Source organism: Vulpes lagopus, chromosome 6 (genome assembly GCF_018345385.1).
Source record: "Vulpes lagopus strain Blue_001 chromosome 6, ASM1834538v1, whole genome shotgun sequence".
NCBI classification, from domain to species: Eukaryota; Metazoa; Chordata; class Mammalia; order Carnivora; family Canidae; genus Vulpes; species Vulpes lagopus.
In genome coordinates, this window is record NC_054829.1 from 37,747,156 (window position 1) to 37,774,602 (window position 27,447).

Genomic DNA, 27,447 nt, shown 5'->3' on the forward strand with positions numbered 1-27,447 from the left:
CTTTTCTATAAGTCAAAATCATTCTAAAATAAAAAGTAAATTTTTTAAAATTGAAGGAAGTTATGAATCTCAAATCTTGTCCTAGAGCTGGATATCTAATTGGGTATTTCCTTTTTTTTTTTTTTTAATTAATTTTTATTGGTGTTCAATTTACCAACATACAGAAAAACACCCAGTGCTCATCCCGTCAAGTGTCCACCTCAGTGCCCGTCACCCATTCCCCTCCAACACCCGCCCTCCTCCCCTTCCACCACCCCTAGTTCGTTTCCCCGAGTCTTTATGTTCCCAGGAGTCTTTATGTTCCCAGGAGTCTTTATGTTCTGTCTCCCTTCCTGATATTTCTCTAATTGGGTATTTCCAATGGGGTGTAAACCTGTGGTCTTTTCTATGACCATGCATTTTATTATATGTATTTTAAAGATTGTATTTACTTACTTGAGAGGCAGAGAGCATGAGGGGAGGGAGAAGCAGTCTCCCCACTGAGCAGGGAGCCCATGTGGGGCTCCATCTCAGGATCCTGGGATCATGACCTGAGCAGAAGGCAGACACTTAAGTGACTGAGGCCCCCCAGGTGCCCTTTTGACTATGAATTCTAAATCCACCAGAATTTCAGCACTGGCTTCATTAGGGCAGTGCAAAAGCAAGTCTCAAATCAAATGCCATCTTGGTTGACTAGCAATAAAATGAGCCCCTCCACAAGAAAGAAAACCTCACCAAGTTGACCATGACAGCAGGTAACCTAAACAGCTGCTTTATAATATGCTGAAATAGGCAGTTATGGGTTACTGGGAAGCAAAACAATGTAAAGCCACCCTGAAGGATGATGTTAGGATGACGTCATTAAAATGTTGGATTTTGATAAAGAACACCAGCAGGCGGAACTAACTGACCAACAGAAATCGGAGAGGCGAGATGGGTTCATCTTTTTTTTTTTTGAGTTAAGACCTCATGCAAACCATGAAAGAGACGACTGCAAACAGCAGCTGACTCCACCTCCAGGCATTTCACCTCAAACCAGAGGGCAGTCTTCCATCTGTCTATGCTGTTGAAAGGGCTGCTGATCCTGCATTGATCTCCTGGAAGACACCTGCACTTAGAAATGGTGATTCTACCAGGAATATCACCTCCAGAAAACTATTCACACACGTACATAAAAACTGTCCATACACAATACTAAAATTTTCATTATGATCTGAAGCTTAGACCTCTACCACCCCGTTCACTGAGGCAAACACACCGATTACAAAGTCTATAAGCTTAGTTGCACTGTGTTCAACTTAGCTGTGTTGCCAGACCTCCAGGTGAGTGAAGGTTAACTGCTTTTTGAAGGTTTCTCCTTTTTGCCTTTTCAGCGAGCTATTTATACGTTTAAGATTTTCAAGTATGCCCCACCCCACCCCCTTTTCCATACACCATAAATGCTTTCCCCTCGGAACCTTCCCTAGTGACATTCTATTCTGGACCCTTTTGAATTCAAAAATCGTTAACAAAGACACCTTGGAAAGGGAGGCAAGGGGGAATAGGAACCTAGAGGAGCTCCTGGACCGGCTTCTTTGAAATGTTGTCGCCTGGATGCTCCACGGTGGTCTCTTTGTTAAGAGTTTAGCATCCGGACCTTAAGGCCACACAGTTAATATTCCCGCTGGAATCCTAGGGACTCTTCTCTTGAAAGAGGCTGTTGTCCAGTTTTCAGGCCACAGTAGGTAATTTCCCGCCCAGGAGCCTGGCCTAAAAAGAATGTCGGTGTTTCCCTCCAGGTATAGGTGCCTGGGGGTCAGCGGGAGAGGGAAAGGCGAGGGGTGGAGAGGGAGGCGGGTGATCGACAGGGATAGAAACCCTGTCTCCACCTCCCTCTGAATGTGAAATAGCCAATGAGGTGGCGCGGCCGGGCCGGCCCGGCCGCCAGTGCCATATAGTATGCAGCAACCCGAGGAGTCACGTTGGGGGAACGGCAGAAAGCTGCTATCCTTTTACACTACTTTGCTCTAGCGGCTATCTTAATGGTGACTGCGTGGCCGGGGGGAAACCTGATCGGCCAGATCCAGCCGAAACCGGGAGGGAGGGAGTGGGCTTTCCGGAGGGGAGGAGGAGGGAGGGAGACGAAGAAGGAGGAGTAAGAGAGGGGGAAAGAAAGAGGAAAAGAGTGCGAGGGAGTGAGGGAGGGAGGAAAATAAACAACAAAAAATGTCCTCTTCCTCCCCCACCGGGCAGATCGCAAGTGCGGCGGACATCAAGCAGGAGAATGGGATGGAAAGCGCCTCGGAAGGGCAGGAGGCGCCCCAAGAAGTGGCGGGGGGCGCGGCGGCGGGGCTGAGCCCCCCGGCTCCAGCCCCTTTCCCCCTGGAGCCGGGGGACGCCGCGGCCGCCGCCGCCGGGGTGAGCGCGGAGGAAGGGGCAGCGGCGGCGGCGGCGGCGGCGGCGGCGAACCAGGTACAACTCCACTCGGAACTTCTGGGCAGGCACCAGCACGCCGCGGCCGCCGCCGCCGCCGCCGCCGCCGCCGCCGCCGCCGCCGCCGCGCAGACCCCGCTGGCCTTCTCGCCCGACCATGTCGCCTGCGTGTGCGAGGCGCTGCAGCAGGGGGGCAACCTGGACCGCCTGGCCCGGTTCCTGTGGTCCCTGCCCCAGAGCGACCTGCTACGTGGCAACGAGAGCCTGCTGAAGGCGCGGGCGCTGGTGGCCTTCCACCAGGGCATCTACCCCGAGCTCTACAGCATCCTCGAGAGCCACAGCTTCGAGTCGGCCAACCACCCGCTGCTGCAGCAGCTCTGGTACAAGGCGCGCTACACCGAGGCCGAGCGAGCCCGCGGCCGGCCCCTGGGCGCCGTGGACAAGTACCGGCTGCGCAGGAAATTCCCCCTGCCCCGCACCATCTGGGACGGCGAGGAGACGGTGTATTGTTTCAAGGAGAAGTCGCGCAACGCGCTCAAGGAGCTCTACAAGCAGAATCGCTACCCTTCGCCCGCCGAGAAGCGGCACCTGGCCAAGATCACCGGCCTCTCCCTCACCCAGGTCAGCAACTGGTTCAAGAACCGCCGGCAGCGCGATCGGAACCCCTCGGAGACCCAGTCCAAAAGGTGAGCGCCAACTTTCCGCCTCCTCCCCCTCCCTCCCCCACCCCCTTCCCAGCTTTCTTCTCCTCCCAAGTGCTCGCAAACATGGCGCTTACCTTCCCCACCAGCCTGGTCCGGCTGCCCACCTCTCCCCGCCCCCACCTCTCGGCGCCCGGGGGATGGGGGGCGGCGGAGGCGAGAGGCGGGGGGCCCTCCTCCCTCTTTACCCTCCCCGCCCCCCTCCCCCCAGAAGTTTCTCGTCGCCCGCCCGGGTCTCAGTCCCCGCCCCCACCTCGGCTGGCCACTGCCGCCCAGTTTCCCACCCCCATCCCGCTGGCTTTGAAGTTGCCACTCTCTCCCGGCTCCGGCGCGGCGCAGGGGCGCGTGCAGGCGCCCGAGGGGCAGCTCGGCTCGCCGCGCCAGGCCCCCGGAGGTCGGCGGCGCGGGCCGGGGTCTGCACCTCGGGCGGGGTCTGCACCTCGGGCGGGGTCTGCACCTCGGGCGGGGTCTGCACCTCGGGCCGTCACGGCGCCCAGCGCGGGCACGCGCTCCCCGGCCTCCCGCCCCCCCGCACACCCACCCCTGCCTGCGCGGCGGTCGCCTCGGTCGCTCTGGAGGGACGCGAGGGCTGGGGGGGGTGGGGCAGCGTCGCGGAAGGGGGCCTGGGGACGTCGAGGTTTTAGGTGACAGAGTTAATCATTACCCCTGCCCGCTGAGGTTCCCTTCGCGGCCGCGGCAACGTGGGGTGTCGGTGCGGCGGGGCTCGGCCGTGTTTTGAAACCTGATTCTGAACTCCCTCGGATCGGATTTCAGCGCCGCCGGGGCAGTGGGGCTGGAGGGCTTGCGGCCCCGGCCCCCGCCCCGGCCCCGGCCCCGGCCCCGGCCCCCGCCCCGGCCCCTGCCCCCGGCCCCCGCCCCGGCCCCGGCCCCCGCCCCGGCCCCGCGTGGCGCCCCCGGGACCGCGACTGGGGGCGGGGGCGCGATCAGCTCCGCACTCCTCGAGTGCCCACCCTGGCGGGTTTGGCCTTCTGGACTGGCAGAGCTTTTGACCCCAACTGGTGGAAAATACCGGGTTTTCCGCCGCTTTTGTGCGTCCTGTGGAGTCAGACACCTGGAGGGTGTTTTTGTGTGTTGTTGAGCGAACTGAGGAGAAGGTCGCCTAAAGAGATGGTGTCTCCAGCCACGCGGGCGTAGGACCGAAAGAACCCAAGGCAACTCGAAGGTTCTGCCCGGGGAAGGAATCTGGGAGCCGGGGAGCCCGCCGGGGCCGAGCGAAGGTGATCACCCGGCGCATTCCACAAGCCGCCGTGGCCCGCCCTTGCCGCTCCCGCCCCTGCCCCTGCGCCCCTCCCGGGGCCCGACGGCTCCGGCGCTCGCCCAGGCCGGGGAGGGCGGCGCTGTGTGTCCGAGCCGGGCCTCGCGGTAACCAAAACAAAACGCGCACTGCGACCTGCGTGCATCCTGCCGCAGACTTGCGGGGAGACCAGAGGCGGCCCGCGGATGCAGCCGCCCGGAGCTCCGTCGGGATCCTCGGGGCCAGAGGCAGGGGGTGGGGGGTGGGGGGTGGGGGGCGGGCGTGGCGCGCGGGCCAGCTGCCCTGCAGCCTCCGCTCCCCGGCCGGGCTGGGCTGGGCGCGTTCCCCGGCTCCCCAGCCACACTCGCCCGGCTTCGCGTCCCCACCCCACCCCCACCTCTACACCCCCGCCCCCGGCCCCGGCCCAGTTGCCTGGTTTAGGCCCCTCTCCGGATCTACCTCCCACCCGCACCCCCGGTGAGTCACCCTCGCAGACGGCGACGGCGGCTCAGCCTCAGCTCGTAAATCAAAGCGCTTTCTGCGCTCCTGGCCCCGCAGCCCAAAGCCCGAGTAATCCCCTCCCCTCCGCATGAAAGCGAACCGACCGCGGGGCACTGCAAGGGATGTGGATCTTCTACGGGGCCAAGTCGCACCACGCTTCCAAACTGCCGGCTCACTGCCCCTTTCTCCCCCGCCCAGCCTCAGACCAGATGGGAAATCCCACCACTACCCCTCCCCGGATTTGGTCTTTCCCCCCAAGTCGGGGAGCTGAGGAACACAGCCCTGTCTGGAGCAGCAGAAGGACTGAGGCTGCTGGGGAAGGGGTCTGATGGTTACAAGACTGCTGAGTGACCCACACCCTTTCCCTCCCACCTCACCAGGGCACTGGATGGTGTGTGTTAAATAGGCCCCTATGGCTTCTTTTGGATTCAAAGGCGACTGCACATAACAGTTCTTGGGTTGCAAATGCCTTTCCTACATCAAGGACAGCCACTTTGTTGAATGAGAGAGTTGTCAGTCTGGTGGAGTAGAAGTTTGGGAGCAGGTGAGAAAATGATCTCTTGTTAACTAACTGGCAAACAATACTGAACACTTTGCACCTCCTGCTCCTTTGGCAGTTTCATTTACCTCCAAGATCCCACTAATCTGAATTGGTTTGAGGGGAGGGGAAGGCCTTCCTAAACAGGAAAGACTGGCCACCTCATCTAGTGAGTTTTTTCTGTGGTATAGGTAGCGGCGTATCTAACAGGAACGAGTCACTTCATGGCTATAAAAAATGTATGTACGATTCTCTGTTAGCTGAATTTACATCTTCCTGATCTCTGGACTTTCCCTGAATTTATTACCGGTGAAATGATGGGGATAGGAAGGTTTATCTTCCCACATTCTCTCTGTGGTCAGAATCTGCTGAAAGATCTCATAGCTTAAACAGGACTAAAGACTTCCTGCTCTGCTTTCTTTAAATACTGACTTTACTGGAGTTAGAGGCTGGATTTCTAAACAAATGGCATCATGCAGAATGTCATCCCTTCTGACCTTCCGAATGTCTTGGTTTCCCCCTCTCTGCAGTGAGTCAGATGGCAATCCCAGCACTGAAGATGAATCCAGCAAGGGCCATGAGGACTTGTCTCCTCATCCACTCTCCGGTTCATCGGATAGTGTCACCAACCTCAGCCTTCCCAGTCACATGGAGCCAGTATACATGCAACAAATTGGAAATGCTAAGATCTCATTAAGCTCTTCTGGAGTTTTGTTGAACGGAAGCTTGGTGCCTGCAAGTACTTCACCTGTCTTTCTTAATGGTAATTCTTTCATTCAGGGACCCAATGGAGTCATCCTTAATGGATTAAATGTGGGAAATACACAGGCAGTGTCATTGAACCCACCAAAAATGGCATCAAACATTGTGAGCAATGGTATATCCATGAGTGACATACTGGGGTCTACCTCCCAGGATGTGAAGGAATTCAAAGTCCTCCAGAGTTCTTCAGCTAACTCAGCAGCCACCACTTCCTACAGCCCCAGTGCCCCTGTGTCATTCCCAGGGCTGATACCCAGCACTGAGGTAAAAAGAGAAGGCATTCAAACGGTGGCTTCCCAGGATGGAGGCTCTGTGGTGACTTTTACTACACCAGTGCAAATTAACCAGTATGGCATTGTCCAGATTCCCAATTCCGGGACAAACAGCCAGTTCCTTAATGGGAGCATTGGATTCTCTCCACTGCAGCTGCCTTCTGTTTCGGTAGCAGCTTCACAAGGTAAAAGTCTCGTTCGGTACTATAATGCACCAGTGAATGTTTTAGCCAGCTGCTGTAGATGATGCATTTGGTGAGAGCTATAGATTGATGTTACTGTTCAAGTACCTCATTGGCTGCCACAGCTGCAGAATAGCCTTGATTTGTTCCTCCTTCTTCACAACACCCGTGTAACATCCAGCTTGGTTGGTTCCCTGGCATCATGGAGATGGGCTTTTATTTTCTTAATAACTGAATGGAAAAATACAGTTCATGGCAAATCTTGCCAGTTCTACAATTATAGAAATATGATAAGTCAATTGGTGCTTACAGAATAACCCATTGCTTGACATTTTAAGATTAAAAATTAATAATATTGCTAAGAACACAAAATTAGTCCAAGCAATTGGTACGAATACATACACTTTACCTAAGCATTTTCTGTTTGACCAAGAAGTGTTTTAGAAGAGCAAGCTAAAAAGACTGGATCAATTGCATTTGATTCATGTTCTTACTATAATTAAAGCTAACAGTCCTAAAGGAAAACCAGAGGAATATGTGACTGGATGTCTATTACTCTGCAGTATACTCACCCCCCTAATATATGGGTTTATTTAGGAAGGCAACTGTTTCTCTAATTTTATATGTTTGTGGCTTTACTAAGGGCTATATGCTAAAGAAAACACTGATCTGAAATTTGGGAAGCCTGAGGCTGATATGCCACTTCTTCACTGACTTTAAGCAAGTCATGGCTCTGTGTCATTTTTCTAGATACAGAAACAGGAATGGTTAGAATAGCAGTGGAGGTTGCATAGCCCCTTAAACTTAGGAGTGAGGGGGTGTTAATGCATGCTTGCCTTCCTGTAAGCAAGTCTGAAACTCCAGGTTTCTATGAAACCAAAATAAGTAACTGTTTGCCTTAAAGATCAGCTTCCTGTAAAATGGGCTTATCAAAAAACTATCCATTTATGCACGACTTTTTTTGTTTCCACAACTATGATCTACTTCAGCTTGAGGCATTAATGGAAAAAATGTTGTTGAGTACATTTCATTCCATAAGATCAGTTCCCAGGTAAAGCGTAGTAAAACACAAAACTCCTACAGCATACCATGTTTCTTTATTGTTCGAAGTTATGGAAAGGATTAGGTTGAGTCACTATCCAACATAAGGCAAAAATATAAAAACCACAAGGAAAGTCAAAGTGCTTCATTTTATAATAATTTAGTGTGGCTCTAATCCCTTTTCTCTCTTTAGGAAATTTCCAAACAGTAGATAACATTTTAAAGACAACAAATTTGAACAAAAAGCATGGTATGTACATTGGGGGAGAAGAAAAGCTGAAATATTTTTCACATGTAATCTAGAAATACGCTACCATAGAAAATTATTACAAACTAATTTTTAAAGTGGGACATTTAATATGAATAAGAATAGCATTTTCAGTGAAAATAGCTAAGATCAAATGACAAAGCTGTCAATCCTTACACTGGGTACATTAAAGGTATGACCTGGAAGCAATGTTCCTTTATAGTAATTATGGACTACAGTTCTCAGTAAAGCATTTGGGGATCCAGGCTTTGTCAAAAATGAATACTGAGCCTTGCTTTAAAATGTGTAGGCAAGGTAGATTATCTTTCAATGCTTAGGACTTACGTGGAAACCAGAATATCTACATCTTTTTTAAAGATTTTATTTATTTATTTATTTATTTATTTATTTATTTATTTATTATTTTTATTCATGAGAGACACAGAGAGAGAGAGAGGGGCAGAGACACAGACAGAGGGAGAAGCAGGCTTCCTGCAGGGAGCCCAATGTGGGACTCGATCCCAGGACCCAGAATCACACCCTGAGCAGAGGGCAGACGCTCAACTGCTGAGCCACCAAGACATCCTTCATTTGGATATTTTTTTAAAAAAGATTTTATTATTTATTCATGAGAGACACACAGAGAGAGGCAGAGACGTAGGCAGAGGAAGAAACAGGCTCCTCGCAGGAAGCCTAATGCAGGACCTGATCCCAGGACCCTGGGATCATGACCTGAACCAAAGGCAGACGCTTAACCACTGAGCCACCCAGGTGCCCTCATTTGGATTTTTAAACTGATTTTGAAATTGTCCAATTTATAATTCAGGTGCAGTTATATTTGAGTATCAAGTTTTAGACCACATCTGCTTTTCCTCCTTTATTTATGTATAATTTCTACACATTCAAAAATATTATTTTATTTACATTCAATAGCCATTGGGGAAAATGTCCTGTCATATTATTTATGGTTCCTCTCAAAAAAAAAAAAAAACTAATCATTTTGTTCACATATACACAGGCAAATAGTTTCACAAATACGTACACATAACATAATAAATATTTCAGATGATTTTGCTACAGTTTACCAGCCAACAAGAATTCTTTTTTTTTCTTTTTTTTTTTTTAGCCAACAAGAATTCTAAACTATACTTAAGTTGAAATTAAATAAAAGTCTTTTCATCTGTTTGGCCTGGAACAAACATTTATCGTAAGGAAGAGCCCAAACATACATATAAGTATTGTTAACACCAGTATTTTCACGAAGAAAACTTTTGTACTGGTTAAATTTTCCTTTCAAGCTTAAATACAGTGTTTTTCTTTCTTTCTTTTTTTCCATTTAAAGACATTCCTTTGCATTTAAGATGCTTAAAAAGTGTTGGGAAGAGGTATAAACAGCCCTATGACATTTGTTTTTCAGTAGAGGTGGTAATATAATCACAATTATTCTAATTCAGGAGTGTAATATCTTAGGTGAATTACCTTTAATTAATTAAGCTGTTTTCTCAAAATAATAGTTTGCTGAACATCTAATTCAAGATCAGATGAATAATTCTGTCACAAAATTCCCTCAGGACCACCTTTCTTTCCGTGGCAAGATAGTTGCCATCATTTCACTGTGCCTACGTAAAGACTCAAAAAGAAAAGGGTTTTATTTACTGGTAGGAGTGAGGGGAAGGGTGGAATTCGTCTTCCATTGTCTGAGTTACCTGATTTTGAACATCGTCTCAGCATTCTACTTACATGTCTTTTTCTATTTCTGGTCTCTGCAGACCATTATAGTGAGAGCCTCAAAATACAAACCTTTTGGAGAGATGCATTAGCTCTAGTTATTTATGTTAATCGTAATTATAGAAGTACATTTCATTATTATCCCTAATTTTTCCTATCACTGCCAACACCGAAAGCTCAGAACTGGCACAGCAAAAGAAAAAACTATTCAGTGTTTTGTTAACTTGACATTACTTTATGGTTAGTGTAGTGAAAGTCTGAAACTTGTCTGTACAGGCTTATATGGTTAACTTCAAGCCCCAGGGCATCTCATTTTACGGGATTTTCTACATTGCCATTTGTGTCCGATACCAAACTTGTGCCCAGACAAAGGCATTTTATTTTGCATTTGTGTTTTCTAGTTCTAACTGGCAGAGCTAGCTTACGACTATCAACTGATTGAGAGAAATCAAATTGATAATAATGAACCAGAAATTTGACTGAAATTAGACCCTGGGGGGAAAAATGTTTTTTTCATAATTGGTTTCTAAACCAGCAGTTTAGAAGTTCTCACTTCCACTGTGTCATCAGACTTACTCAGAAGTTTAAAATACACCTGTTCTAAGACTTACTGAGATTCTCAGGAGTAGAGCCTGGCAATCTGTAGTTTGTTTTTTCTTTTTTAAAGATTTTATTTATTTATTCATGAGAGACACAGAGACATAGGCAGAGGGAGAAGCAGGCTCCCCACCCCAGACTCCAGGATCAAGACCTGAGCCAAAGGCAGACCTGAACCAAAGGCAGACACTCAAACACTAAACCATCCAGGCACCCCAGAATCTGTAGTTTTTAAGTGCACCAGGTGATTCTACCGAACCTGAGAAAAATCATGCATGTAAAAAAAAGTATCCATTTTTTCCCTTTCAATTCCATCAATGATAATCTCTACTTTATCTTTTTTAGGTAATCTTTCAGTAAACGCAAGCACTTCAGATGGGAGCACATTTACAAGTGAGTCCACCACAGTCCAGCAAGGAAAGGTTTTCTTGAGTTCTCTTGCTCCCAGTGCTGTGGTATACACTGTTCCAAATTCAGGCCAGACTATGGGATCTGTTAAACAGGAGGGCTTGGAGAGGAGCCTGGTATTTTCTCAGTTGATGCCTGTCAATCAGAATGCACAAATAAATGCAAACCTGTCTTCTGAAAATATCTCGGGGAGCGGCCTCCATCCACTGGCCTCATTAGTTAACGTATCCCCAACTCACAATTTTCCCCTCACTCCCCCCACCTTATTAAATCCCACCGAGCTAAATCCTGACCTTGCTGATAGCCAGCCAATGTCTGCACCTGTGGCAAGCAAATCTACTGTGACATCTGTCAGCAGCACTAACTATGCAACTCTTCAGAACTGTTCCCTTATTACCGGTCAAGATCTCTTGTCCGTCCCCATGACCCAGACCTCCCTTGGGGAAATTGTTCCTACGGCCGAAGACCAGGTGGGTCACCCTTCCCCGGCAGTGCACCAGGATTTTGTCAGAGAACATCGTTTGGTTCTGCAATCAGTAGCTAATATAAAAGAGAATTTCTTAACAAATTCTGAGGGCAAAGCCACGAGCAACTTAATGATGCTGGACTCAAAATCCAAGTACGTCCTAGAGGGCATGGTCGAGACTGTCTGTGAAGACCTGGAAACAGACAAAAAAGACCTTGCCAAGCTCCAAACTGTCCAATTGGATGAAGATATGCAAGACTTATAAACTTTATTTCCCTCTCTCTCTCACTCTCTCTCCCTTCCTCCTTCCCTCTCTCTCTTTTTCCTGGCATCAGCAGGCAGATCTTTTCACGAAGCCCTGAGGACATAAAACATTTTCCCATTTACAGGGAAACACTAGTTTTGTGAGTAAATGCATTCAAGAGACTGGATTGATCTGCATGAAGATCACAGTTAAATATACAAGAGTAGAACTGCATTGCTGCAGCCTTTTGGTTCACATATGTTCTCTTTTAAATAGATGGAGACAAAGGAACAAGATGAAATCTATCAAGACAAAGTGTATCATTTGGTTGACTTAATATAATTCTAAGGTCAAATGGAACTCTAGAGTTCTTTAAATTAAAACTGTATACACCTGGCATCGGCATTAGAAACAATAGGGTTATTTTTGTTTACTCTTACTCCATGGGCATTGATGAGGTTAAGAAGCATAAATGGTACTCCGCACTACGATAAGGGTTTATTTTTGAATAGATGCATTTCTTTTTTTCGGCATTTTTGTGAAAGTCTTGGTTTGTCTCTACACATTTCCAAATGTGCTTGCTAATAGTCCAGTGGGGCTGAGAAAGTTTGCAACTCCACTAAAAACTCTGAAACAAACTTCAGTATGAGTGTAAATATATTAGTCCTATAAGCAAGGATTTGAGGAATTACAGTGAATTTTATTTATGCTGTATATGTTTCTCTTACACTTCAGACACTATGAACTGAAAAGAAAAATGTTTTCTTACTGTTTAATTTATTTTTATTGTTTGAACAGGAAGTGAACATAGTTATTTCCAACGAAGTTTTACTTTTTGTAGGATTTTAAAAGTAATGATTTTTATCAGGAGTCTATTATGGTCAATATTAATAACACTGAAACAGGCAATCTAACTCCCAATATTGGAATTTTGGTACTTTTTTTCACATCCTTGTTCTTTATTTAGCAACTCTCTGATTCATTTAAATATGTTTTCTATAGAATTCTATGTGCCTTCTTACCTTGTGGCCTTTTTATTATTCTTACTAAGGTACAAACATGTCAACAGAAGCACTGATGGCTCTTTTCTATCTAACAGGGTTATTTTCACCACAAAATTGCTTTAAATCTGAAGAACTTAAGTTTCACTTATATCATTATGTATGTTTATGATGTAAATGGATGAACAATTAATTATCGTTGATGCTTTCATTACAATGAAAATAACAATCATAGATTACCATGTAAAATGAATTCTGTAGATGATGAAAACAACCATTTTAAACTAAAGAAAGAATATGTAAATTCTCTTGAGCAAAACTGTCCTGATGAAACTCAGTTCTAAATGTTTTGAATCAGTTGTTACATTATGACATACAACTGTTATTTGCACTATATTATCATGTCTGGTTTAAAAGTAACTTTTGGGGTTTCTTTAAAAAGAAATAATGCTTTGATAATGTTGTGAGCTGTGGTCATAGTTTTTATCAGGACTGAACACAAAATGGAATAATGCAAATACATTTATGTAGTGAGAAAGTCTCTGGTGTCTGCAAAGCAAGAAATGTGAGAAAATGATCTCTTCAGAGATGACTTAAAGTCGTCCAACATAAAGATGTTACCAATCTTGCTCTCCTGAAGATCAGAAGAAAGAGTGTACTCTTGTACTCTTGATCCCAACATGCCCATCAACTGAGCATGTTGACTAAGGTCCATAAAGGACTTAACCTTTTCTTGTTATTGTAAATGGAACTCGCAGACATAGATGAAGAGCCCTATCAAGACTTCTTCCCGTCATTTCATTAAAGAACTTAGATGCCTTCTTTTTTATGGAATTAGTAAATGTTCTCAAACTGCTGAAACTATAGTTTTTCATCTTTTTTTTTTTTTTTTACAAAGTCAGGTGTTTTAGAGTCCTCTTCCACTCCATCACTGCTTACACAGATTGTTTTTTTTCTTTAGGTGTGTGCTGATCATGTTACTGAGATTAATTATATGGTTCTGTAGTGTAGTTTACATGAAAATGATGTTTCTTCACTTGATGGCTGCAGATATCAAGAGTTAGTTCATTATTTTAAAATACCAATCTAATAAGGGAGATGGGAAGGTTTAAAAAGTTATATATATCATATATATAACTGGATAAGTTTCATATGTCTTCCAAAAATATAATCAGCCTCTCTTTTACTCACAGTCCTTCCTCTTTTTTTCCCTTAACAAAAAAGATAGCACAAAACTTCAAGACTTCCCTAGGAAACCTATTCATACTCCCAACATGATGTAATTATACCCCTACAATTATTCCAGGTAGCTACACAATATACCAGGTAAGAATCAATGCACATTATAAAGAACTTATTGTTCTTTTCTTTCAGTAAAATAAGGGCCAGTTGGTGTATAGCCCATACATATGTGAATGACATAAGATAAACCCCATGATCTCCTTGCACAGAATTGCAAATGTTTTTTGCAATACCAAGGGCCAGACCCAGAACCCTTGGAGCTCATGTGGCAGAGTTTCTCTTACATAAACCAATGCTTGAAGATGCTGCAAATGACCCTCAAATGATCCCCAAAGAGGAATCAGAATAGGGGCAAAAACTCTTCCTGCAAACCCCAACCCCTGCTGCTGGCTGTGGGATTTTTGATGTGAGGCTATCTATGCACCCTATGCCAGCATTTGGCATCTAGCTCTTAGTTACATGTAGTAAAGAACAGTTTTATGATTTAAAGAGAAGGTGCATTTGTTCCTCAATCAAGCAAGAACACCTGTGTTGTAGTGTTTTATAGCTCATGTATATTTATAGTAATGAAAAGACTGAATCGTACACATGTTTCAGTGCCTTTCTCGTGTTATGAAAGGCAGGTAGACATTATAGCCATAGGTAAAAATTTGTAGTTAAATTGCACACTGACCTTAAATCTCCCTGTATATGCCCTTGCATTTTGCATGTCAAAAGTTGGATTATTGGGCATGTGTTGCAGCCTGCCCTGCTACATGTTAGGCAAGTGTGCATTAGTACATAGCCAGAAGTTCTTCATTCTTTTACAATGTTTTTGACAGGTCATCTCATCATAAAAATATAAATAATTCAGGAAATTTGTGGGAAAAAGAATTACGTTTTACAAAAGATGTTTCAAAGTCTTCCTAGAACTTAGATGATAGAGCCTAACAGTTATTTTGTATCTAGTTGATACATTTCATGTTAATTTAATATTACCACCATACATTTTATTAATCAGAATTATGTAGCATGTGACTCTTTTGGCTTTCAGGGTTCTCAATTTGTGTTCTTTTGTTGCATGTACTGTATGTTTAGAGGAGACCGGTTATATACTCAATATGGTTTTACTGTGCCTTACACAAAGAGAAAAATCTATACAGAATGTATATCATGGGGTGGGGTAACAGAGTCTCTACTGCACTGTTAGGTGATGGCACACAGAGCATGTCCCAGAACATTTCTGTGCTTAATTACCCAACCAAAGAGATCTAAAGTATGTATGTTGTACTGTAATAGGGGTTTATGCCTGGACAATTAAGTGTTTTATTTGTTTTCTGAAATGATGTGAACTTATTTTTCTAAACACTATGCTAAATAAACTTTATATTTATACATACATACATTGTGTTTAAAAAGTTATTTATCCCGGGGGGGGGGGGGGGCGGTAGGGGAGAAGCGTAGGGAAAAAAGAAAAACAAAAACCCACACAAACATTTCATACACTGGCAGATACAAGGACAATAGGAGTCATTTTACAATAATATCTGTTTTGGTCTTTGTACAAAATTGTGCAATTCACTTAATTGTACTGCATATTCAGAGCTAAATGATTAGAATTCATCCTCCTTAAAGGAAAGAAATGTGTCCTATTCATCTGGGTGTTCCAAAATCTCACTCTCCTACTCTATAAGATGTACTGGAATTAAATTCAATGATCCAAAGGCCTTTCCATTCGCAGCCTTCCTGTATGAGCTCGATATAATCCATGTTTAAAGCATTCCCATTAACCAAAGTCTAGTTATACCATAGTTGGGTCTACCAGTGATTTGACTTAAAGTTACAGACACAACTCTACCACTGAAGACTCAACCCTGCTACAGTTTGATCCTACCTTTAAAATTAAATGAGCTCTGGGGCACCTGGGTGGTTCGGTTGGTTAAGCATCTGCCTTCAGCTCAGGTCATGATATAAGAGCTCTGGGACTGAGCCCCCATCAAGCCCTGCATCAGGCTCCCAGCTCGGCAGGGAGTCTGCTGCTCCATCTCCCTCTACTCCTGTTCCCGCTATCTCTTTCACTCACTTTTTCTCTAATAAGTAAATCCTTAAAAATAAAAATAAAAAATAAATAAAATTACATGACCTCTGATTAGGTATACCTCCCACACTAAAATGAAGAGGGGTTGGATAAGGGAGATTGGTACCAACTGTACAATTGTATTATTAAGCCTATTAAAAGTATCAAATTGGTTTCAGGGATGTCTCAACTTTTTTATATTCTTGTCATTCACTCCATTTGTTCAGCAGTGTTCTACATAACTAAACCAGTTAAAGTGGATAGTGTCTCAGTGAGCCTAGGGGCAGAGTATTGTGGAGTGATTACATTTTATAACATCTTAACCAAATAAATATTTTAAAATATTTGACAGGTCACTGACCTACTTCAAACATCTGTGGCTCTGAAGAATCTAGCAAACTAAATAAAAACATTCAAGGGGAGTTCAAGACTTTCAGCTATAGAATCCCATCCCACTTCTGCTTCCCTTAAGAAATAATAAATGTGGGGTACCTGACTGACTCAGTTGGTGGAGCATGTGACTCTTGATCTTGAGATCATGAGTTCAAGCCCCACGTTGAGTATAGAGCTTACTTAGAAGAAAATAATGAATGTGGAAATTAACCTTTACATATCTCCATTTTCAATAAAGTAAATAGTAAATAAAGATAGATTCAGGTAATGGCCAGTACAATAAAATCCATAACAGGGTAATGAGATTGAACATGGGGAATGGTAGAGGTGAGGGCATACATTACATTGGTCAAGGAAAGTCTCAAGGAAGTAAACTTTCAACAAAAAGGCATGAATGAAGAGAGAGAACCAGCTCACAAGACTTAGAAAAATAGCATTCCAGACCTAGGGAACAGCAGGTACAAAGGCCCGGAGGGAGGAGCAGAGTGGCTGGGTCACAGTGTTAACCCTAGGGGTCATTGAGTAGGAGATCTAGTCAGAGAGATAGGCAGGTGCCAGAAAACAAATAGAACTTTATTGGTCTGTGTTACATAGTTTGGATTTGAGTCAGAAAAGCAAGAATTGTTATAACATGATTTACACTTTAAAATATCACTATGCCTATTCTTTGGAGAATGGTGTTGTAGGAAGCCATTCCTGTGAGGGAAGGAATTCAGAAACTACGTCATGTTGTCCTAAGCTATTGGGCAGGAAATACTTGAAGAGCTGTTGAAGCAGGTATGGCAGTTTTCCCCTAAATGTCTCCAAAATTTTGTGTTCTCCAAGCCTCTGTCTACTCTGCCTCTTGCTTAGCCAAAGCTGCCAGCTTCCTGCTATGATTGTCCCAGTCTGAACCTGTGCCCTGAACTCCAGTCTGGTAGATCCAGTTCCCTAATGGATATTTTCAGAATGCCCCAGTCACCTATGACTCTACATATGAAAAATTTTAACTATTATCTTTGCCCTAAGCCTGTTTCTTACTCAGTGAGAGTAGCACTCTCATTAAATAGTAGCACTCATTCATCCATTGGCCAAATAAAAACTCTGGGACTCACTCTGGAGTCTTCTCTCCCCTTCTTCCCACCTCCTCCACCAGATCACTACATCTCTCCGTGGCTGCTCATTTACTGTCTCTTGAATCAATTTCTTCCCCTCTATTTCTAGAATTACTGCCATAGTTTAGCACTTATCCTTTTTTGTTTTGTTTTGTTTTTTAGATTTTATTTTTAAGGAATCACTGCAGTCAACCTGGGGTTTGAATTCACAACCCCAAGATCAAGAGTCTTACACTCCACTGACTGAGCCAGGCACACTGGCATTTACCATTTCTTGACTGAATTATTACAACTGCCTCCCACCTGGTATCTCAGTGTCTGGTCCTCATTCTAGGCTACATTACAATAATATTTAGATGCAACTTTCAGAATTGAAGACCTATTTCAGCCTTACTTTCCAGTTGAGAAACTTCAGTGGTCTCCATTGTCTCTGAAATGCCATTTAAACCCTTTAACAGGGGTGTCTTGGTGGCCCAGTCTGCTAAGCATCTGACACTTGGCTTCAGCTCAGAATGCAATCTCAGGGTCATGAGATTGAGCTGTGCATCAAGCTCCACGCTCAACATGGAGTCTGCTTGGGATTTTTTCTTCCTTTCCCTCTGCCCTTCCTCCTCCTGCTTTTTCACTCTTGCTCTCTCTTTCCTTAAAATAAATAAAAAAATCTTTGAAAAACAAAAATAAACTCCTTGGGAGGCTGGGAGGCTCAGTGGTTGAGCGTCTGCCTTTGATTTGGTGTGATCCCGGGGTCCGGGATTGAGTCCCACATCGGACTCCTACACGGAGCCTGATTCTCCCTCTGTCTGTGTCTCTGCCTCTCTCTGTGTGTCTCTCATGAAAAAAATAAATAAAATCTTATAAATAAATAAATAAACAAACAAACAAACAAATAAATCCCTTAACATGGAATCCCCAAGACCCAAGCCCTACCTCCTTGTCTAGTGACACGTCTAACCACATGAAACTGTTCCCCAAAGAGACCAGGTTCTTTCTCACCTACCCAATCTCCGAGACTCACTAGATGTCACTAGTGAAACTAGTGCCCCAGGAAGCTCTCTCTCACCCACATAACCAGAATAATGCATGGCCCATTCTGTGATTAGACAGGGATTTATGCCTTCCTTTATTGTAGCACCTATCACATTACTATGTTTGCTTCTCTGCACTTTCATCTCTGTTTCACTGGCACTCAGTATAGTGCAGCATAGATGTACTTAAAAACTATTTGTTGAATGAACAGTAACTCTGTAATATATTCCTTTAAATCATTTCAATTGCTCTGGATTAAGGAACTTCATTGCTAGGGTACCTGTCTGGCTTCAGTCCATAAGTAGAGTATGGGACTCTTGATCTTGGGGGTATAAATTCAAGCCCCACATTGGGTAGAGATTACTTAGAAAATAATATAATCTTTAAAAAAAAACTTCATTGCTGAACTAGTTAAAGCATTATACCTATTTAGAGTACAAAAAATAAATCAATACATTTGAGGGTAGAGCCTGAGAGCAGTTCTTTGAATCTTCTAGCATTAGTGGATAGTCTTTATGGTAATTATTTTCTTTGTTGCTCCAAGGTTTTTTTCCACTTATTTCCAAATAGAAGCTGGGTTCCAGAAGATAGAGGTTGGCTAAAGTTTGACCGACAAGTGGGGCATTAGCACAAAATACAGTCACTAAGCCTTTTTTAGATCAATGTTTCAAAATAGCAGTGATGTACAGAAAAGCTATTTATACTTATGTATAGATATACTTTCTAAAAATATTCTCTCTGTGGATGTATTCCTATTACTTGTATGTGAACTGAGCAGATGTCTAAAGAGTCTATGAGGAATAGTAAATGGAACATAGAGTTTAGGCATCAGGAAATCGGGATTCTAATTAGCTTTTAGATTTGGGAAGCATCAGTTCACCTCTCAGGAACCTATTTTTTTTCCATTGAAATGGGTATGTTGGGTATCCTTATATTTGAGATCCATGTAGCTATAAGAAAAGAAAATGTTAATAAAATGCATTCCCTCCCCCCACTGCACTGATTAAGAAGACCAAATCAATTATAGAATGAAAATACACTGTGACCTGCAGAGGACTACAAATGTAAGATACAATAATTGATACTGAGACAACAACCTGTGACCCTCTAGGATTATTTAGAAGTGTAGGGTAAGGGACGCCAGGGTGGTTCAGTGGTTGAGCACCTGCCTTCGGCCCAGGGCATGATCCTGGGGTCCTGGGATCTAGTCCCACATCAGGCTCCCTGCATGGAGCCTGCTTCTCGCTCTGCCTGTGTCTCTGCCTTTCTCTGTGTGTCTCTCATGAATAAATAAATAGAATCTTAAAAGAAGAAGAAGAAGAAGAAGAAGAAGAAGAAGAAAAGAAGAAGAAAGAAGAAGTGTAGTGCAAGGTGAGGCAGGTCTGGTTCTATACTCTTCCACCTTCTTCACCTGTATCTACTCTGCTCCCTAAGGGTTCTGTCCTTCCCTCAGGTACTGCCCTATCTCCCCAAGTGCCTTAAGTGATAACCTTGGTATGGGTACTTAACAAGATATTATGAACCCAGCTCCCCCAACCCCAGGATTTTGCTTTTTTTTTTAACTCCTCTTGTCTCTCTGAGAATTTATATTTTAAGGAAGGCTTTTAAAGACACAAAAGAACCAAGCTGTAATCATGAATGATAAATTTCTGCTTAATAAAACTGAGCAAGGTGTTCCCTTCTTCTAAGAGCAGCAGACAAGTGTATTTGTGAGAGCAGCAGACAAGTGTATTTGTGTGTGTGTGTGTGTGTGTGCGCGCGCGCGCGTGTGCACGTATTAAGAGAATAGGGAGAGAAGGATAGATGAGGAGAGGAAAATAGAGAATGTCTCCATTTCTGCTCTTTGTGTGCTGTACTTCCGTACTGGATGTCAAGGACCAGACAGTGGAATTTGAGCTGTTGAATCCTCTGAAAACAATTAACAGTATAGTTTTCCCCACACCCATTTTATTCAGAGCTTGGGATATTTCCTTCAAGAGCACTCCTGTGTTGGAAAGTTATTAACTATCATGAAATCACAAAAATTTTCCATAGAAAAACAAAAGTTGTTCCCAGTTTTTCTGTTTTGTTTTGCTTTTTAAGATGTGAGTTATAGGGGTGCCTGAGTGCCTTAGTTCAGCATCCAACTTTTTTTTTAAGAGTTATTTATTTGTTTATTTATGATAGACATAGACAGAGAGAGAGAGGCAGAGACACAAGGGGAGGGAGAAGCAGGCTCCATGCCGGGAGCCTGACGTGGGACTCGATCCCTGACTCGATCCCTGACTCCATCCCGGGACTCCAGGATCGCGCCCTGGGCCAAAGGCAGGCGCTAAACCGCTGAGCCACCAAGGGATCCCCTGCATCCAACTCTTGATTTCAGCTCAGGTATGGTCTCAGGGTTGTGAGATCAAGCCCAGGGCTGGGCTCCAGACTCAGTGTGGAGTCTGCTTAAGATCCTCTCTCTCCCTGTCCCTGTGTCCCTCCCCCTCTCACCCCTGCTCTCACTCTCTCTCAAATAATAAATAAATAAATAAAAAGCCACCAAGGTGGTTCTGTCAGTTGGGTGACTCACTCTTGGTTTTGACTCAGGTCAAATCTGGGGTCCTGGGATGGAGCCCAACAACTGACTCTGTGCTCCCTGGGGAATCTGCTTCAGGATTCTCTCTCTCTCTGCCCCTCCCTCCTGTTCTCTCTCATAAATTTATAATTATTTATTTATAATAATATTTATAATATAATTATAATATATATATAATATAATATAATATATAATATAATATAATATAATAATATAATAATATTTATAATTATTTATTTATAAATAAATAAATAAATAAATAAATAAATAAAATGTGAGCTATATAGGAGATGTGCCAAAGAAAACTCAAAGTACACATTTGGTTGAAATTAGGGAATTTAATACAAGTTTGTGTTCATTTGTATTTATTTAACAAGTACATTCTTACTTTGTTCTTTAAAAGATGAATGGCCTTGAATATCTTAGTATAAATGTATTACTCATTTCTTGGCAAATTTATTTTATTAGCATTTAATGGAGAAAAAAAAAGATAATTGAAATCCTGTGCCTGCATGAATTACCATTAGTGCTCTCAATCCTAAAGTGACCAAGGATCCTATCCCAATCATCCCGGATAGATTTTCCAAAGTCTTTCCAATGAACACATAGTAGTTCTAAGAATACATAAGGTCTACAAGTAAGAATCCCTCGCTTTTAGTTTCACTATACAGTCACACTCTTATATCTTAATAAATATATATCTATCTTCCCAGAAACAATCACAGATTTTCATATTAGGTAGCAAGTTGCTAGTGTAATACTGAGGTCCTAGTAAGAGTGAAACTATATTAATATAGGATTTGTATTTTTTCAAGGAGTAAAAATTAGGCTAAAGTTTGTCTTTATTTTATTTTAAATGGAGCATATTAACAATCTAATTTTTTTTAAGATTTTATTTATTTATTTATGAGAGACACAGAGAGAGAAAAGCAGAGACATAGGCAGAGAGACAAGCAGGCTTCCTGCAGGGAGCCTAATGTGGGACTCCAGGATCAAGTCCTGAGTTGAAGGCAGATGCTCAACCACTGAGCCACCCAGGTGTCCCAACAATGTAAATTAAATCTATGAACAAGATTGGGTCCCTATGTAAAGTATTGAAGGTGAAAGACTATTAATCAATGCTTTTAGTTCCTTAGAAGAACTCTCAATATAGTAGCTATTGAAATGTTAAATGCAAAGCATTTCTGTTTATCATAGCAGATCTCCATATGGAGCCTACAAGAAAATATTTTCTAAGTTATTATAAAATCTATAAATAAAACTGCCTTTCAATTTTTTTTCTATAATCCCAAATTTTCATTAACACTAATAGACTTCTTTTCAGTCTTAGGTTTGTCCTAGAAAACTATTTGATATGTCTATAAGCCAAGGCAATTTTTATAAAGAAAAGAAAATCGTTAACTTCAACCTTTGATGAATAGCCTAAATACTACTTTATATACCCGATGATCATACCTTACATGCATATTCACCAGAGGTCTGAGTAAACAGAAGTCATAGGTGCCCACCATTCATTTTCACTGTTGTAAAGAATATGACAGGGGCACCTGGGTGGCTCATTGGTGGAGCGTCTGCCTTTGGCTCAGGTTGTGATCCCAAGGTCCTGGAATCAAGTCCGGCATAGGGCTCCTCACGGGGAGCCTGTTTCTCCCTCTGCCTATGTCTCTGCCTCTCTCTCTCTCTCTGTGTGTCTCTCATAAATAAATAAATAAAATCTTAAAAAAAAATGGAATATGGCAACATTTAGTGGAGATTTGCACTTCCCAGAGACAATCTGATGAAGCCCAAATCTTGGCAATGACAATGCACTTGTATATAAACATAAGACCAGGCTTGTGATTTGAGCCCAAGTTCCTGTACCAGAGGCCAAAGCTGTGCTAACGGACCACTTTCAGCCTCTGGAAACATCAGGAACCCTGAAAAGCTCCCAAAGCTCTGCTTGAATCAGTTTACTTTATTATTTTTTTAAGATTGATTTATTTGAGAGAGCAGCAAGCAGAGGGACAGGCAGAGAGAGAGGGAAAGAATACTCAAGCGAACTCTCTGCTGAGCAAGGAACCTGATGTAGGGTTCAATCCCAGGACCCTGAGATCATGACCTGAGCCGAAATCAAGTCAGACATTTAACCAACTAAGCCAGGTGCCCCCAGTGTACTTAATTTAAAGCAAACCTCAAGGTGGCCCAGGTGGCTCAGCGGTTTAGCTCTGCCTTCAGCCCAGGGCCTGATCTTGGAGACCTGGGATTGACCCCACGTCGAGCTCCCTGCGTGGAGCCTGCTTCTCCCTCTGCTTGTGTCTCTGCCTCTGTGTGTGTGTGTGTGTGTGTCTCTCAATTAAAAAAAAAAAAAAAAAAAACAGATTAAAGCAAACCTCAGCATCCAGGTGCCAAGTGCCAGCCTCATTACTAGGGATTCAAAGATGGAGAGGTCAGTCTTTTATATTGAAGAACTAAGTTAAGTGGATTAATAGGGATGCACAAACTATCCATACTAAAGTACTACAAAGAGGTATGTTTAACACATCCAAAAGAGCTGTACAAGGCCCAAAGGACAGGGTGATATTTCATTTTAAAAATATATTTTAAGAGTACTCTGTCTCTGGTAGGACAAAGAGAAAGAATGTTCTAGGTGGGTGATACAGCTTTTATAATAAGGATTTTAAACTTTATAGGCAATGAGTAATCATGAAAAGCATAATTAAACTTCCACTCTTTTTATGATTACAAAAGATTATTTCCTATAGAAAATACTGGACCCATCACCTAGAGATAATAGCTAACATTAAGTATATATTTAGTATTTACTAAGTACTCTCCTAAGTATTCTTACATGTGTTGCTTCCTTTATTCATTAAAACAAGTCTGCAAAGGGATCCCTGGGTGGCGCAGTGGTTTGGCGCTTGCCTTTGGCCCAGGGCGCGATCCTGGAGACCCGGGATCGAATCCCACATCAGGCTCCTGGTGCATGGAGCCTGCTTCTCCCTCCGCCTGTGTCTCTGCTTCTCTCTCTCTCTGTGACTATAATATATAAAAAATTTTAAAATAAATAAATAAAACAAGTCTGTGAAGTAGGTATAATTACAATCCTGGTTTTGCAGATGAAGATCCTGAAGCATGGAAGACACAAGTAATTGTCCTAAATGTTCATAGCTAATAAGCAGCTGAGCTGGCTTCAAGGCATGACCCTCCCTTTTCCTAATTAAAAAAATTTTTTTTTAATTTCTTTAAAATTTTTTTCATTGTAGTAAAAAATACATAAAATTTACCAACGTCAACATTTTTTTTTTACCAACTTCAACTTTTTGAGAAAAGATCATATTTTTTCCATAGTGGCTGCACCGTTTTACTATCCCACCAACAGTACACAAGGGCTCCAATTTTTCCACATACTTGCTAGACTTATTTTCTGCTTTTTTGAGAGTAGCCACCTCATTGGGTGTAAGATGCTATCTCACTGTGGTTTTGATTTGCATTTCTCTGATAATTAGTGATGAAGATTATCTTTTCATATTCTTATTGGCCATTGGTATATCATCTTTGGAGAAATGTTTATTCAAGTATTTTGCACCTTTTTTTTTTTTTTGCACCTTTTTAAACCTGGTTATTTGGTTACTTTATTATTGAACTGTAGAAATTCTTTTCATTTTTTTAAGATTTTATTTTTAAGTAACCTCTACACCTTAATGTGGGGCTTGAACTCACAATCTCCAGACCAAGAGTTGCATGTCCTACCAACTGAGCTAGCCAGGCACCCCTTGAAATGTAGGAATTTTTTATATATTCTGGATATTAATCTCTTTTCATGTATGTGACTTACAGATATTTTCTCCTGTTCCATAGACAGCCCTTTCATTCTGTTGATTATGTCCTTTGATGAACAAAAGGTTTTTTCCTTCTTTTTATTAAGATATAGTTGACACACAATGTTGCATTAGTTTCAGATGGACAACATAGTGATTCAACAACTATATGCTATGCTCATCACAAGTGTAGCTACCACCTGTCACAATACAACACTATTACAATACCATTAACTATAGTCTTCATGTTGTACCTTTCAGATGAACAAAAGTTTTTAAGTTTGATGTAGTCCCATTTGTCTATTTTTGCTTTGGTAGCCTGTGCTTTTGGCATCATATCCAAGAAATCATTGCCACATACAATATCATGAAGCTTTTCTCCTGCTTTCTTTTAGGAGTTTTATAGTTTTGGGTCTTATATTTAGGTCTTTAATATATCAGATTAATTTTTGTATAAGAATATAAGAGTCTACTTCCTTTTTTTTTTTTTGAGTGTGGATGTCTACTTTTCCTAGCCCTATAAAATGAAGAGACTGCCCTTTCCCAATTGAGCAAAGCTTGCCCTTTTATATATAAATAAATAAATAAATAAATAAATAAATAAATAAATAAATAAACAAATAAAAATAAAAATAAAAATTATATATAAGAGATGCATTGTAAGGAATTGGCTCATGTGAATACAGAGAACGGCAAATCCCAAGACTGGCAGGGTGACTTGGTAAGTTGAAGAGCCAGGGGAGCCAATGGTTTAGTTTTAGTCCATGTCCAGAGACCTGAGAACCAGAAGAATTGATGATGTAGTTTCAATCTAAAGACCAGCAGATTTAGGTCTCAGGAAGAGCTAGTATTTCAATTTAAGTACAGAAGCAAGAGAAAAGCCAATGTCTTAGTTCAGATATTATCAGGCAAGAATTCTCTTTCTTTTTTTAAAGATGTATTTATTTATTTTGGGGAGAAGGAGGGAAGATGGAGGGAGAGGGAGAGAGAATCCCAAGCTGACTCCCCACTGAGCTCAGAGACCAGTCTGACGTGGGGCTTAATCTCATGACCCTAAAATCATGACCCTGAGACTATGACCTGAGCCAAAATCAAGAGTCAGACACTTAATGGACTGAGCCACCCAGGTGCCCCAGGTGTTCTCTCTTACTAAGAGGAAACCATCAAATCCATATATAATCTCACTCTACTTTAAGGGTTACTGCCAAATTCAAAAACTTCCAAAATATATTACAGAAAAATATTTATTACAGAAAAATATTCCAAAATTTTATTACAGAAAATTTTCATGCCCAGGAACTATGTTATTTTCTTAACCATACCTTAAGAACCCTTAAAAAGGATTCTTGGAATCTAAAGTGTTAATTAGCTTGTCCCAAGATGTGTTTCAAAGAATGTCAGTCCTTTGAAATGCTCACAAAATCCACAAAAACAGATTAAAATTTTGCCACTTATTATGACCACTTAAGTTTTGAAAATGCTTTTTCTGGAAATGTATTTTTCAAAGAGGTATTTCATGCCACTCTTGAATGCTCGTAATGCACACAAGCATAGGAAATTCTTTGAGAAAGCTTGCGGTAAAGAAATGTGATATGACCTTCCATATCCCAATCCTAAGTTGACAGTAGCCCTTTTAGTCTAGCAATATCCCAATATCTCTTATTATCTGAGAAGCTGTTTTGTGAAATCTTAACTCAGAAAGAGGGCTCTTTAATGAGGAAATTTCAGGCATTATACAGACCAACTAGAACAGATATTTTAGGCCTCCATAGCACCTATTATACTATATTCCATTTTATAAGCATATTAATGAGTGTACAGGCCAGTCTGCTGGTCTAAGCACCCAAAATTACAGTGACTTCAATAAGATAGAAGTTTATTTCTCTCAGGTAACAATCCAGAGGTGAATGGTCTAGGTTGACAAGGCACTTCTGTTGTATCAGTTCATCCAGGATTTCAGGCTGGCATTTGGTCTCTGTGACCCTCAACATTGATTTCCAATCTCTGTCACTTCCCAGCCTACAGAAAAAAAGGAAGGCTGGAGTATGAGCTTCCTCTTTAAGAAACAATCAAGGTATATCACTTATATCACTTCTTACATGTAATTGACCCAAAGCTGGTCACATGCCCAGTACCTACTTCCAAGACAAACAGTCTCTAGGCGAGTGGCTGTATGTCCCACTAAAAAGTGAGATGATCCTATTCCTAAAAAGAAGGGGACAAGAGACACTGGCAGTCAGTTAGTGGTACCTGCCACTCTATTTAGTCCACTTTCTCGAAGCCCATGGACTTAGCCTTCTAGATAATAGAATGAAAGCAGTCATATAAATGACTCAGGAAATGCCACTTTTCCACTACAGATCCATAGATTCCACTTCCAATCAGAATGATCAACATCATCCGAGCACCTGGCTGACTCACTCAGGAGAGCATGCAAGTCTTGATCTCAGGGTGGTGAGTTCCAGCCCCACATTGAATGCAAAGCCTACTTTTAAAAAAAGAGAGAGAAATAGAGAAAGAAAAAGAATGATAAACATTATTTCTTTTTTTTTTAAGTAGGCTCCCGACAGGGAGCTTGAACTCACCACCCTAAAATCAAAACCTGAGTGGGCATCAAGACCTGAGCCCACGGGACGCCTGGGTGGCTTAGCAGTTGACTGCCTTTGGCTCAGGGTGTGCCTTTGGTTCAAGTCCCACATTGGGCTTCCTGCATGGAGCCTGCTTCTCTCTCTGCCTATGTCTCTGCCTCTCTCTCTCTCTCATTCTCTGTGTGTGTGTCTCTCATGAAAAAATAAATTTGCAGATAAAATCTAAAAAAAAAAACAAGATCTGTTTTGTGCACCCCAATAAACATCATACTTAATTATTTATTTATTTACTTACTTAATTACTTAATTACTTATTTCAAGAGGGAAAGGGGGGAAAAGCCAAGGGATAGGGAGAGA

The 27,447-nt window shown here is 42.5% G+C and overlaps 1 protein-coding gene across 3 annotated transcripts; it reads left to right on the plus strand.

Annotated features, from left to right (window-relative positions):
* The first annotated feature begins 1,926 nt into the window (after nucleotides 1-1,926).
* On the plus strand, nucleotides 1,927-14,943 carry SIX4 (SIX homeobox 4). 3 transcript variants are annotated; one of them, XM_041758835.1, is made up of 4 exons: nucleotides 1,927-2,003; nucleotides 2,212-3,077; nucleotides 5,917-6,605; nucleotides 10,561-14,943. In XM_041758835.1, exons 1-4 carry the CDS (start codon nucleotides 2,001-2,003, stop codon nucleotides 11,352-11,354), a joined length of 2,352 nt encoding a protein of 783 aa, XP_041614769.1. In that variant the 5' UTR covers nucleotides 1,927-2,000; the 3' UTR covers nucleotides 11,355-14,943. The 3 variants fall into 3 exon arrangements, with proteins under 3 accessions (XP_041614769.1, XP_041614768.1, XP_041614770.1); XM_041758834.1 differs by lacking the exon at nucleotides 1,927-2,003 and having other exon boundaries at nucleotides 2,011-3,077; XM_041758836.1 differs by lacking the exon at nucleotides 1,927-2,003 and having other exon boundaries at nucleotides 2,011-3,077; nucleotides 5,917-6,149.
* The last annotated feature ends 12,504 nt before the right edge of the window (nucleotides 14,944-27,447 follow it).

Bases quoted from the DNA above. Each gene is read 5' to 3' on its own strand.
- SIX4 (XM_041758834.1), top strand. From the start codon at position 2,185: ATGTCCTCTTCCTCCCCCACCGGGCAGATCGCAAGTGCGGCGGACATC. The intron at 3,078-5,916 runs GTGAGCGCCAAC...CCCTCTCTGCAG, and splicing joins TCGGAGACCCAGTCCAAAAG to TGAGTCAGATGGCAATCCCA. The intron at 6,606-10,560 runs GTAAAAGTCTCG...TATCTTTTTTAG, and splicing joins TTCGGTAGCAGCTTCACAAG to GTAATCTTTCAGTAAACGCA.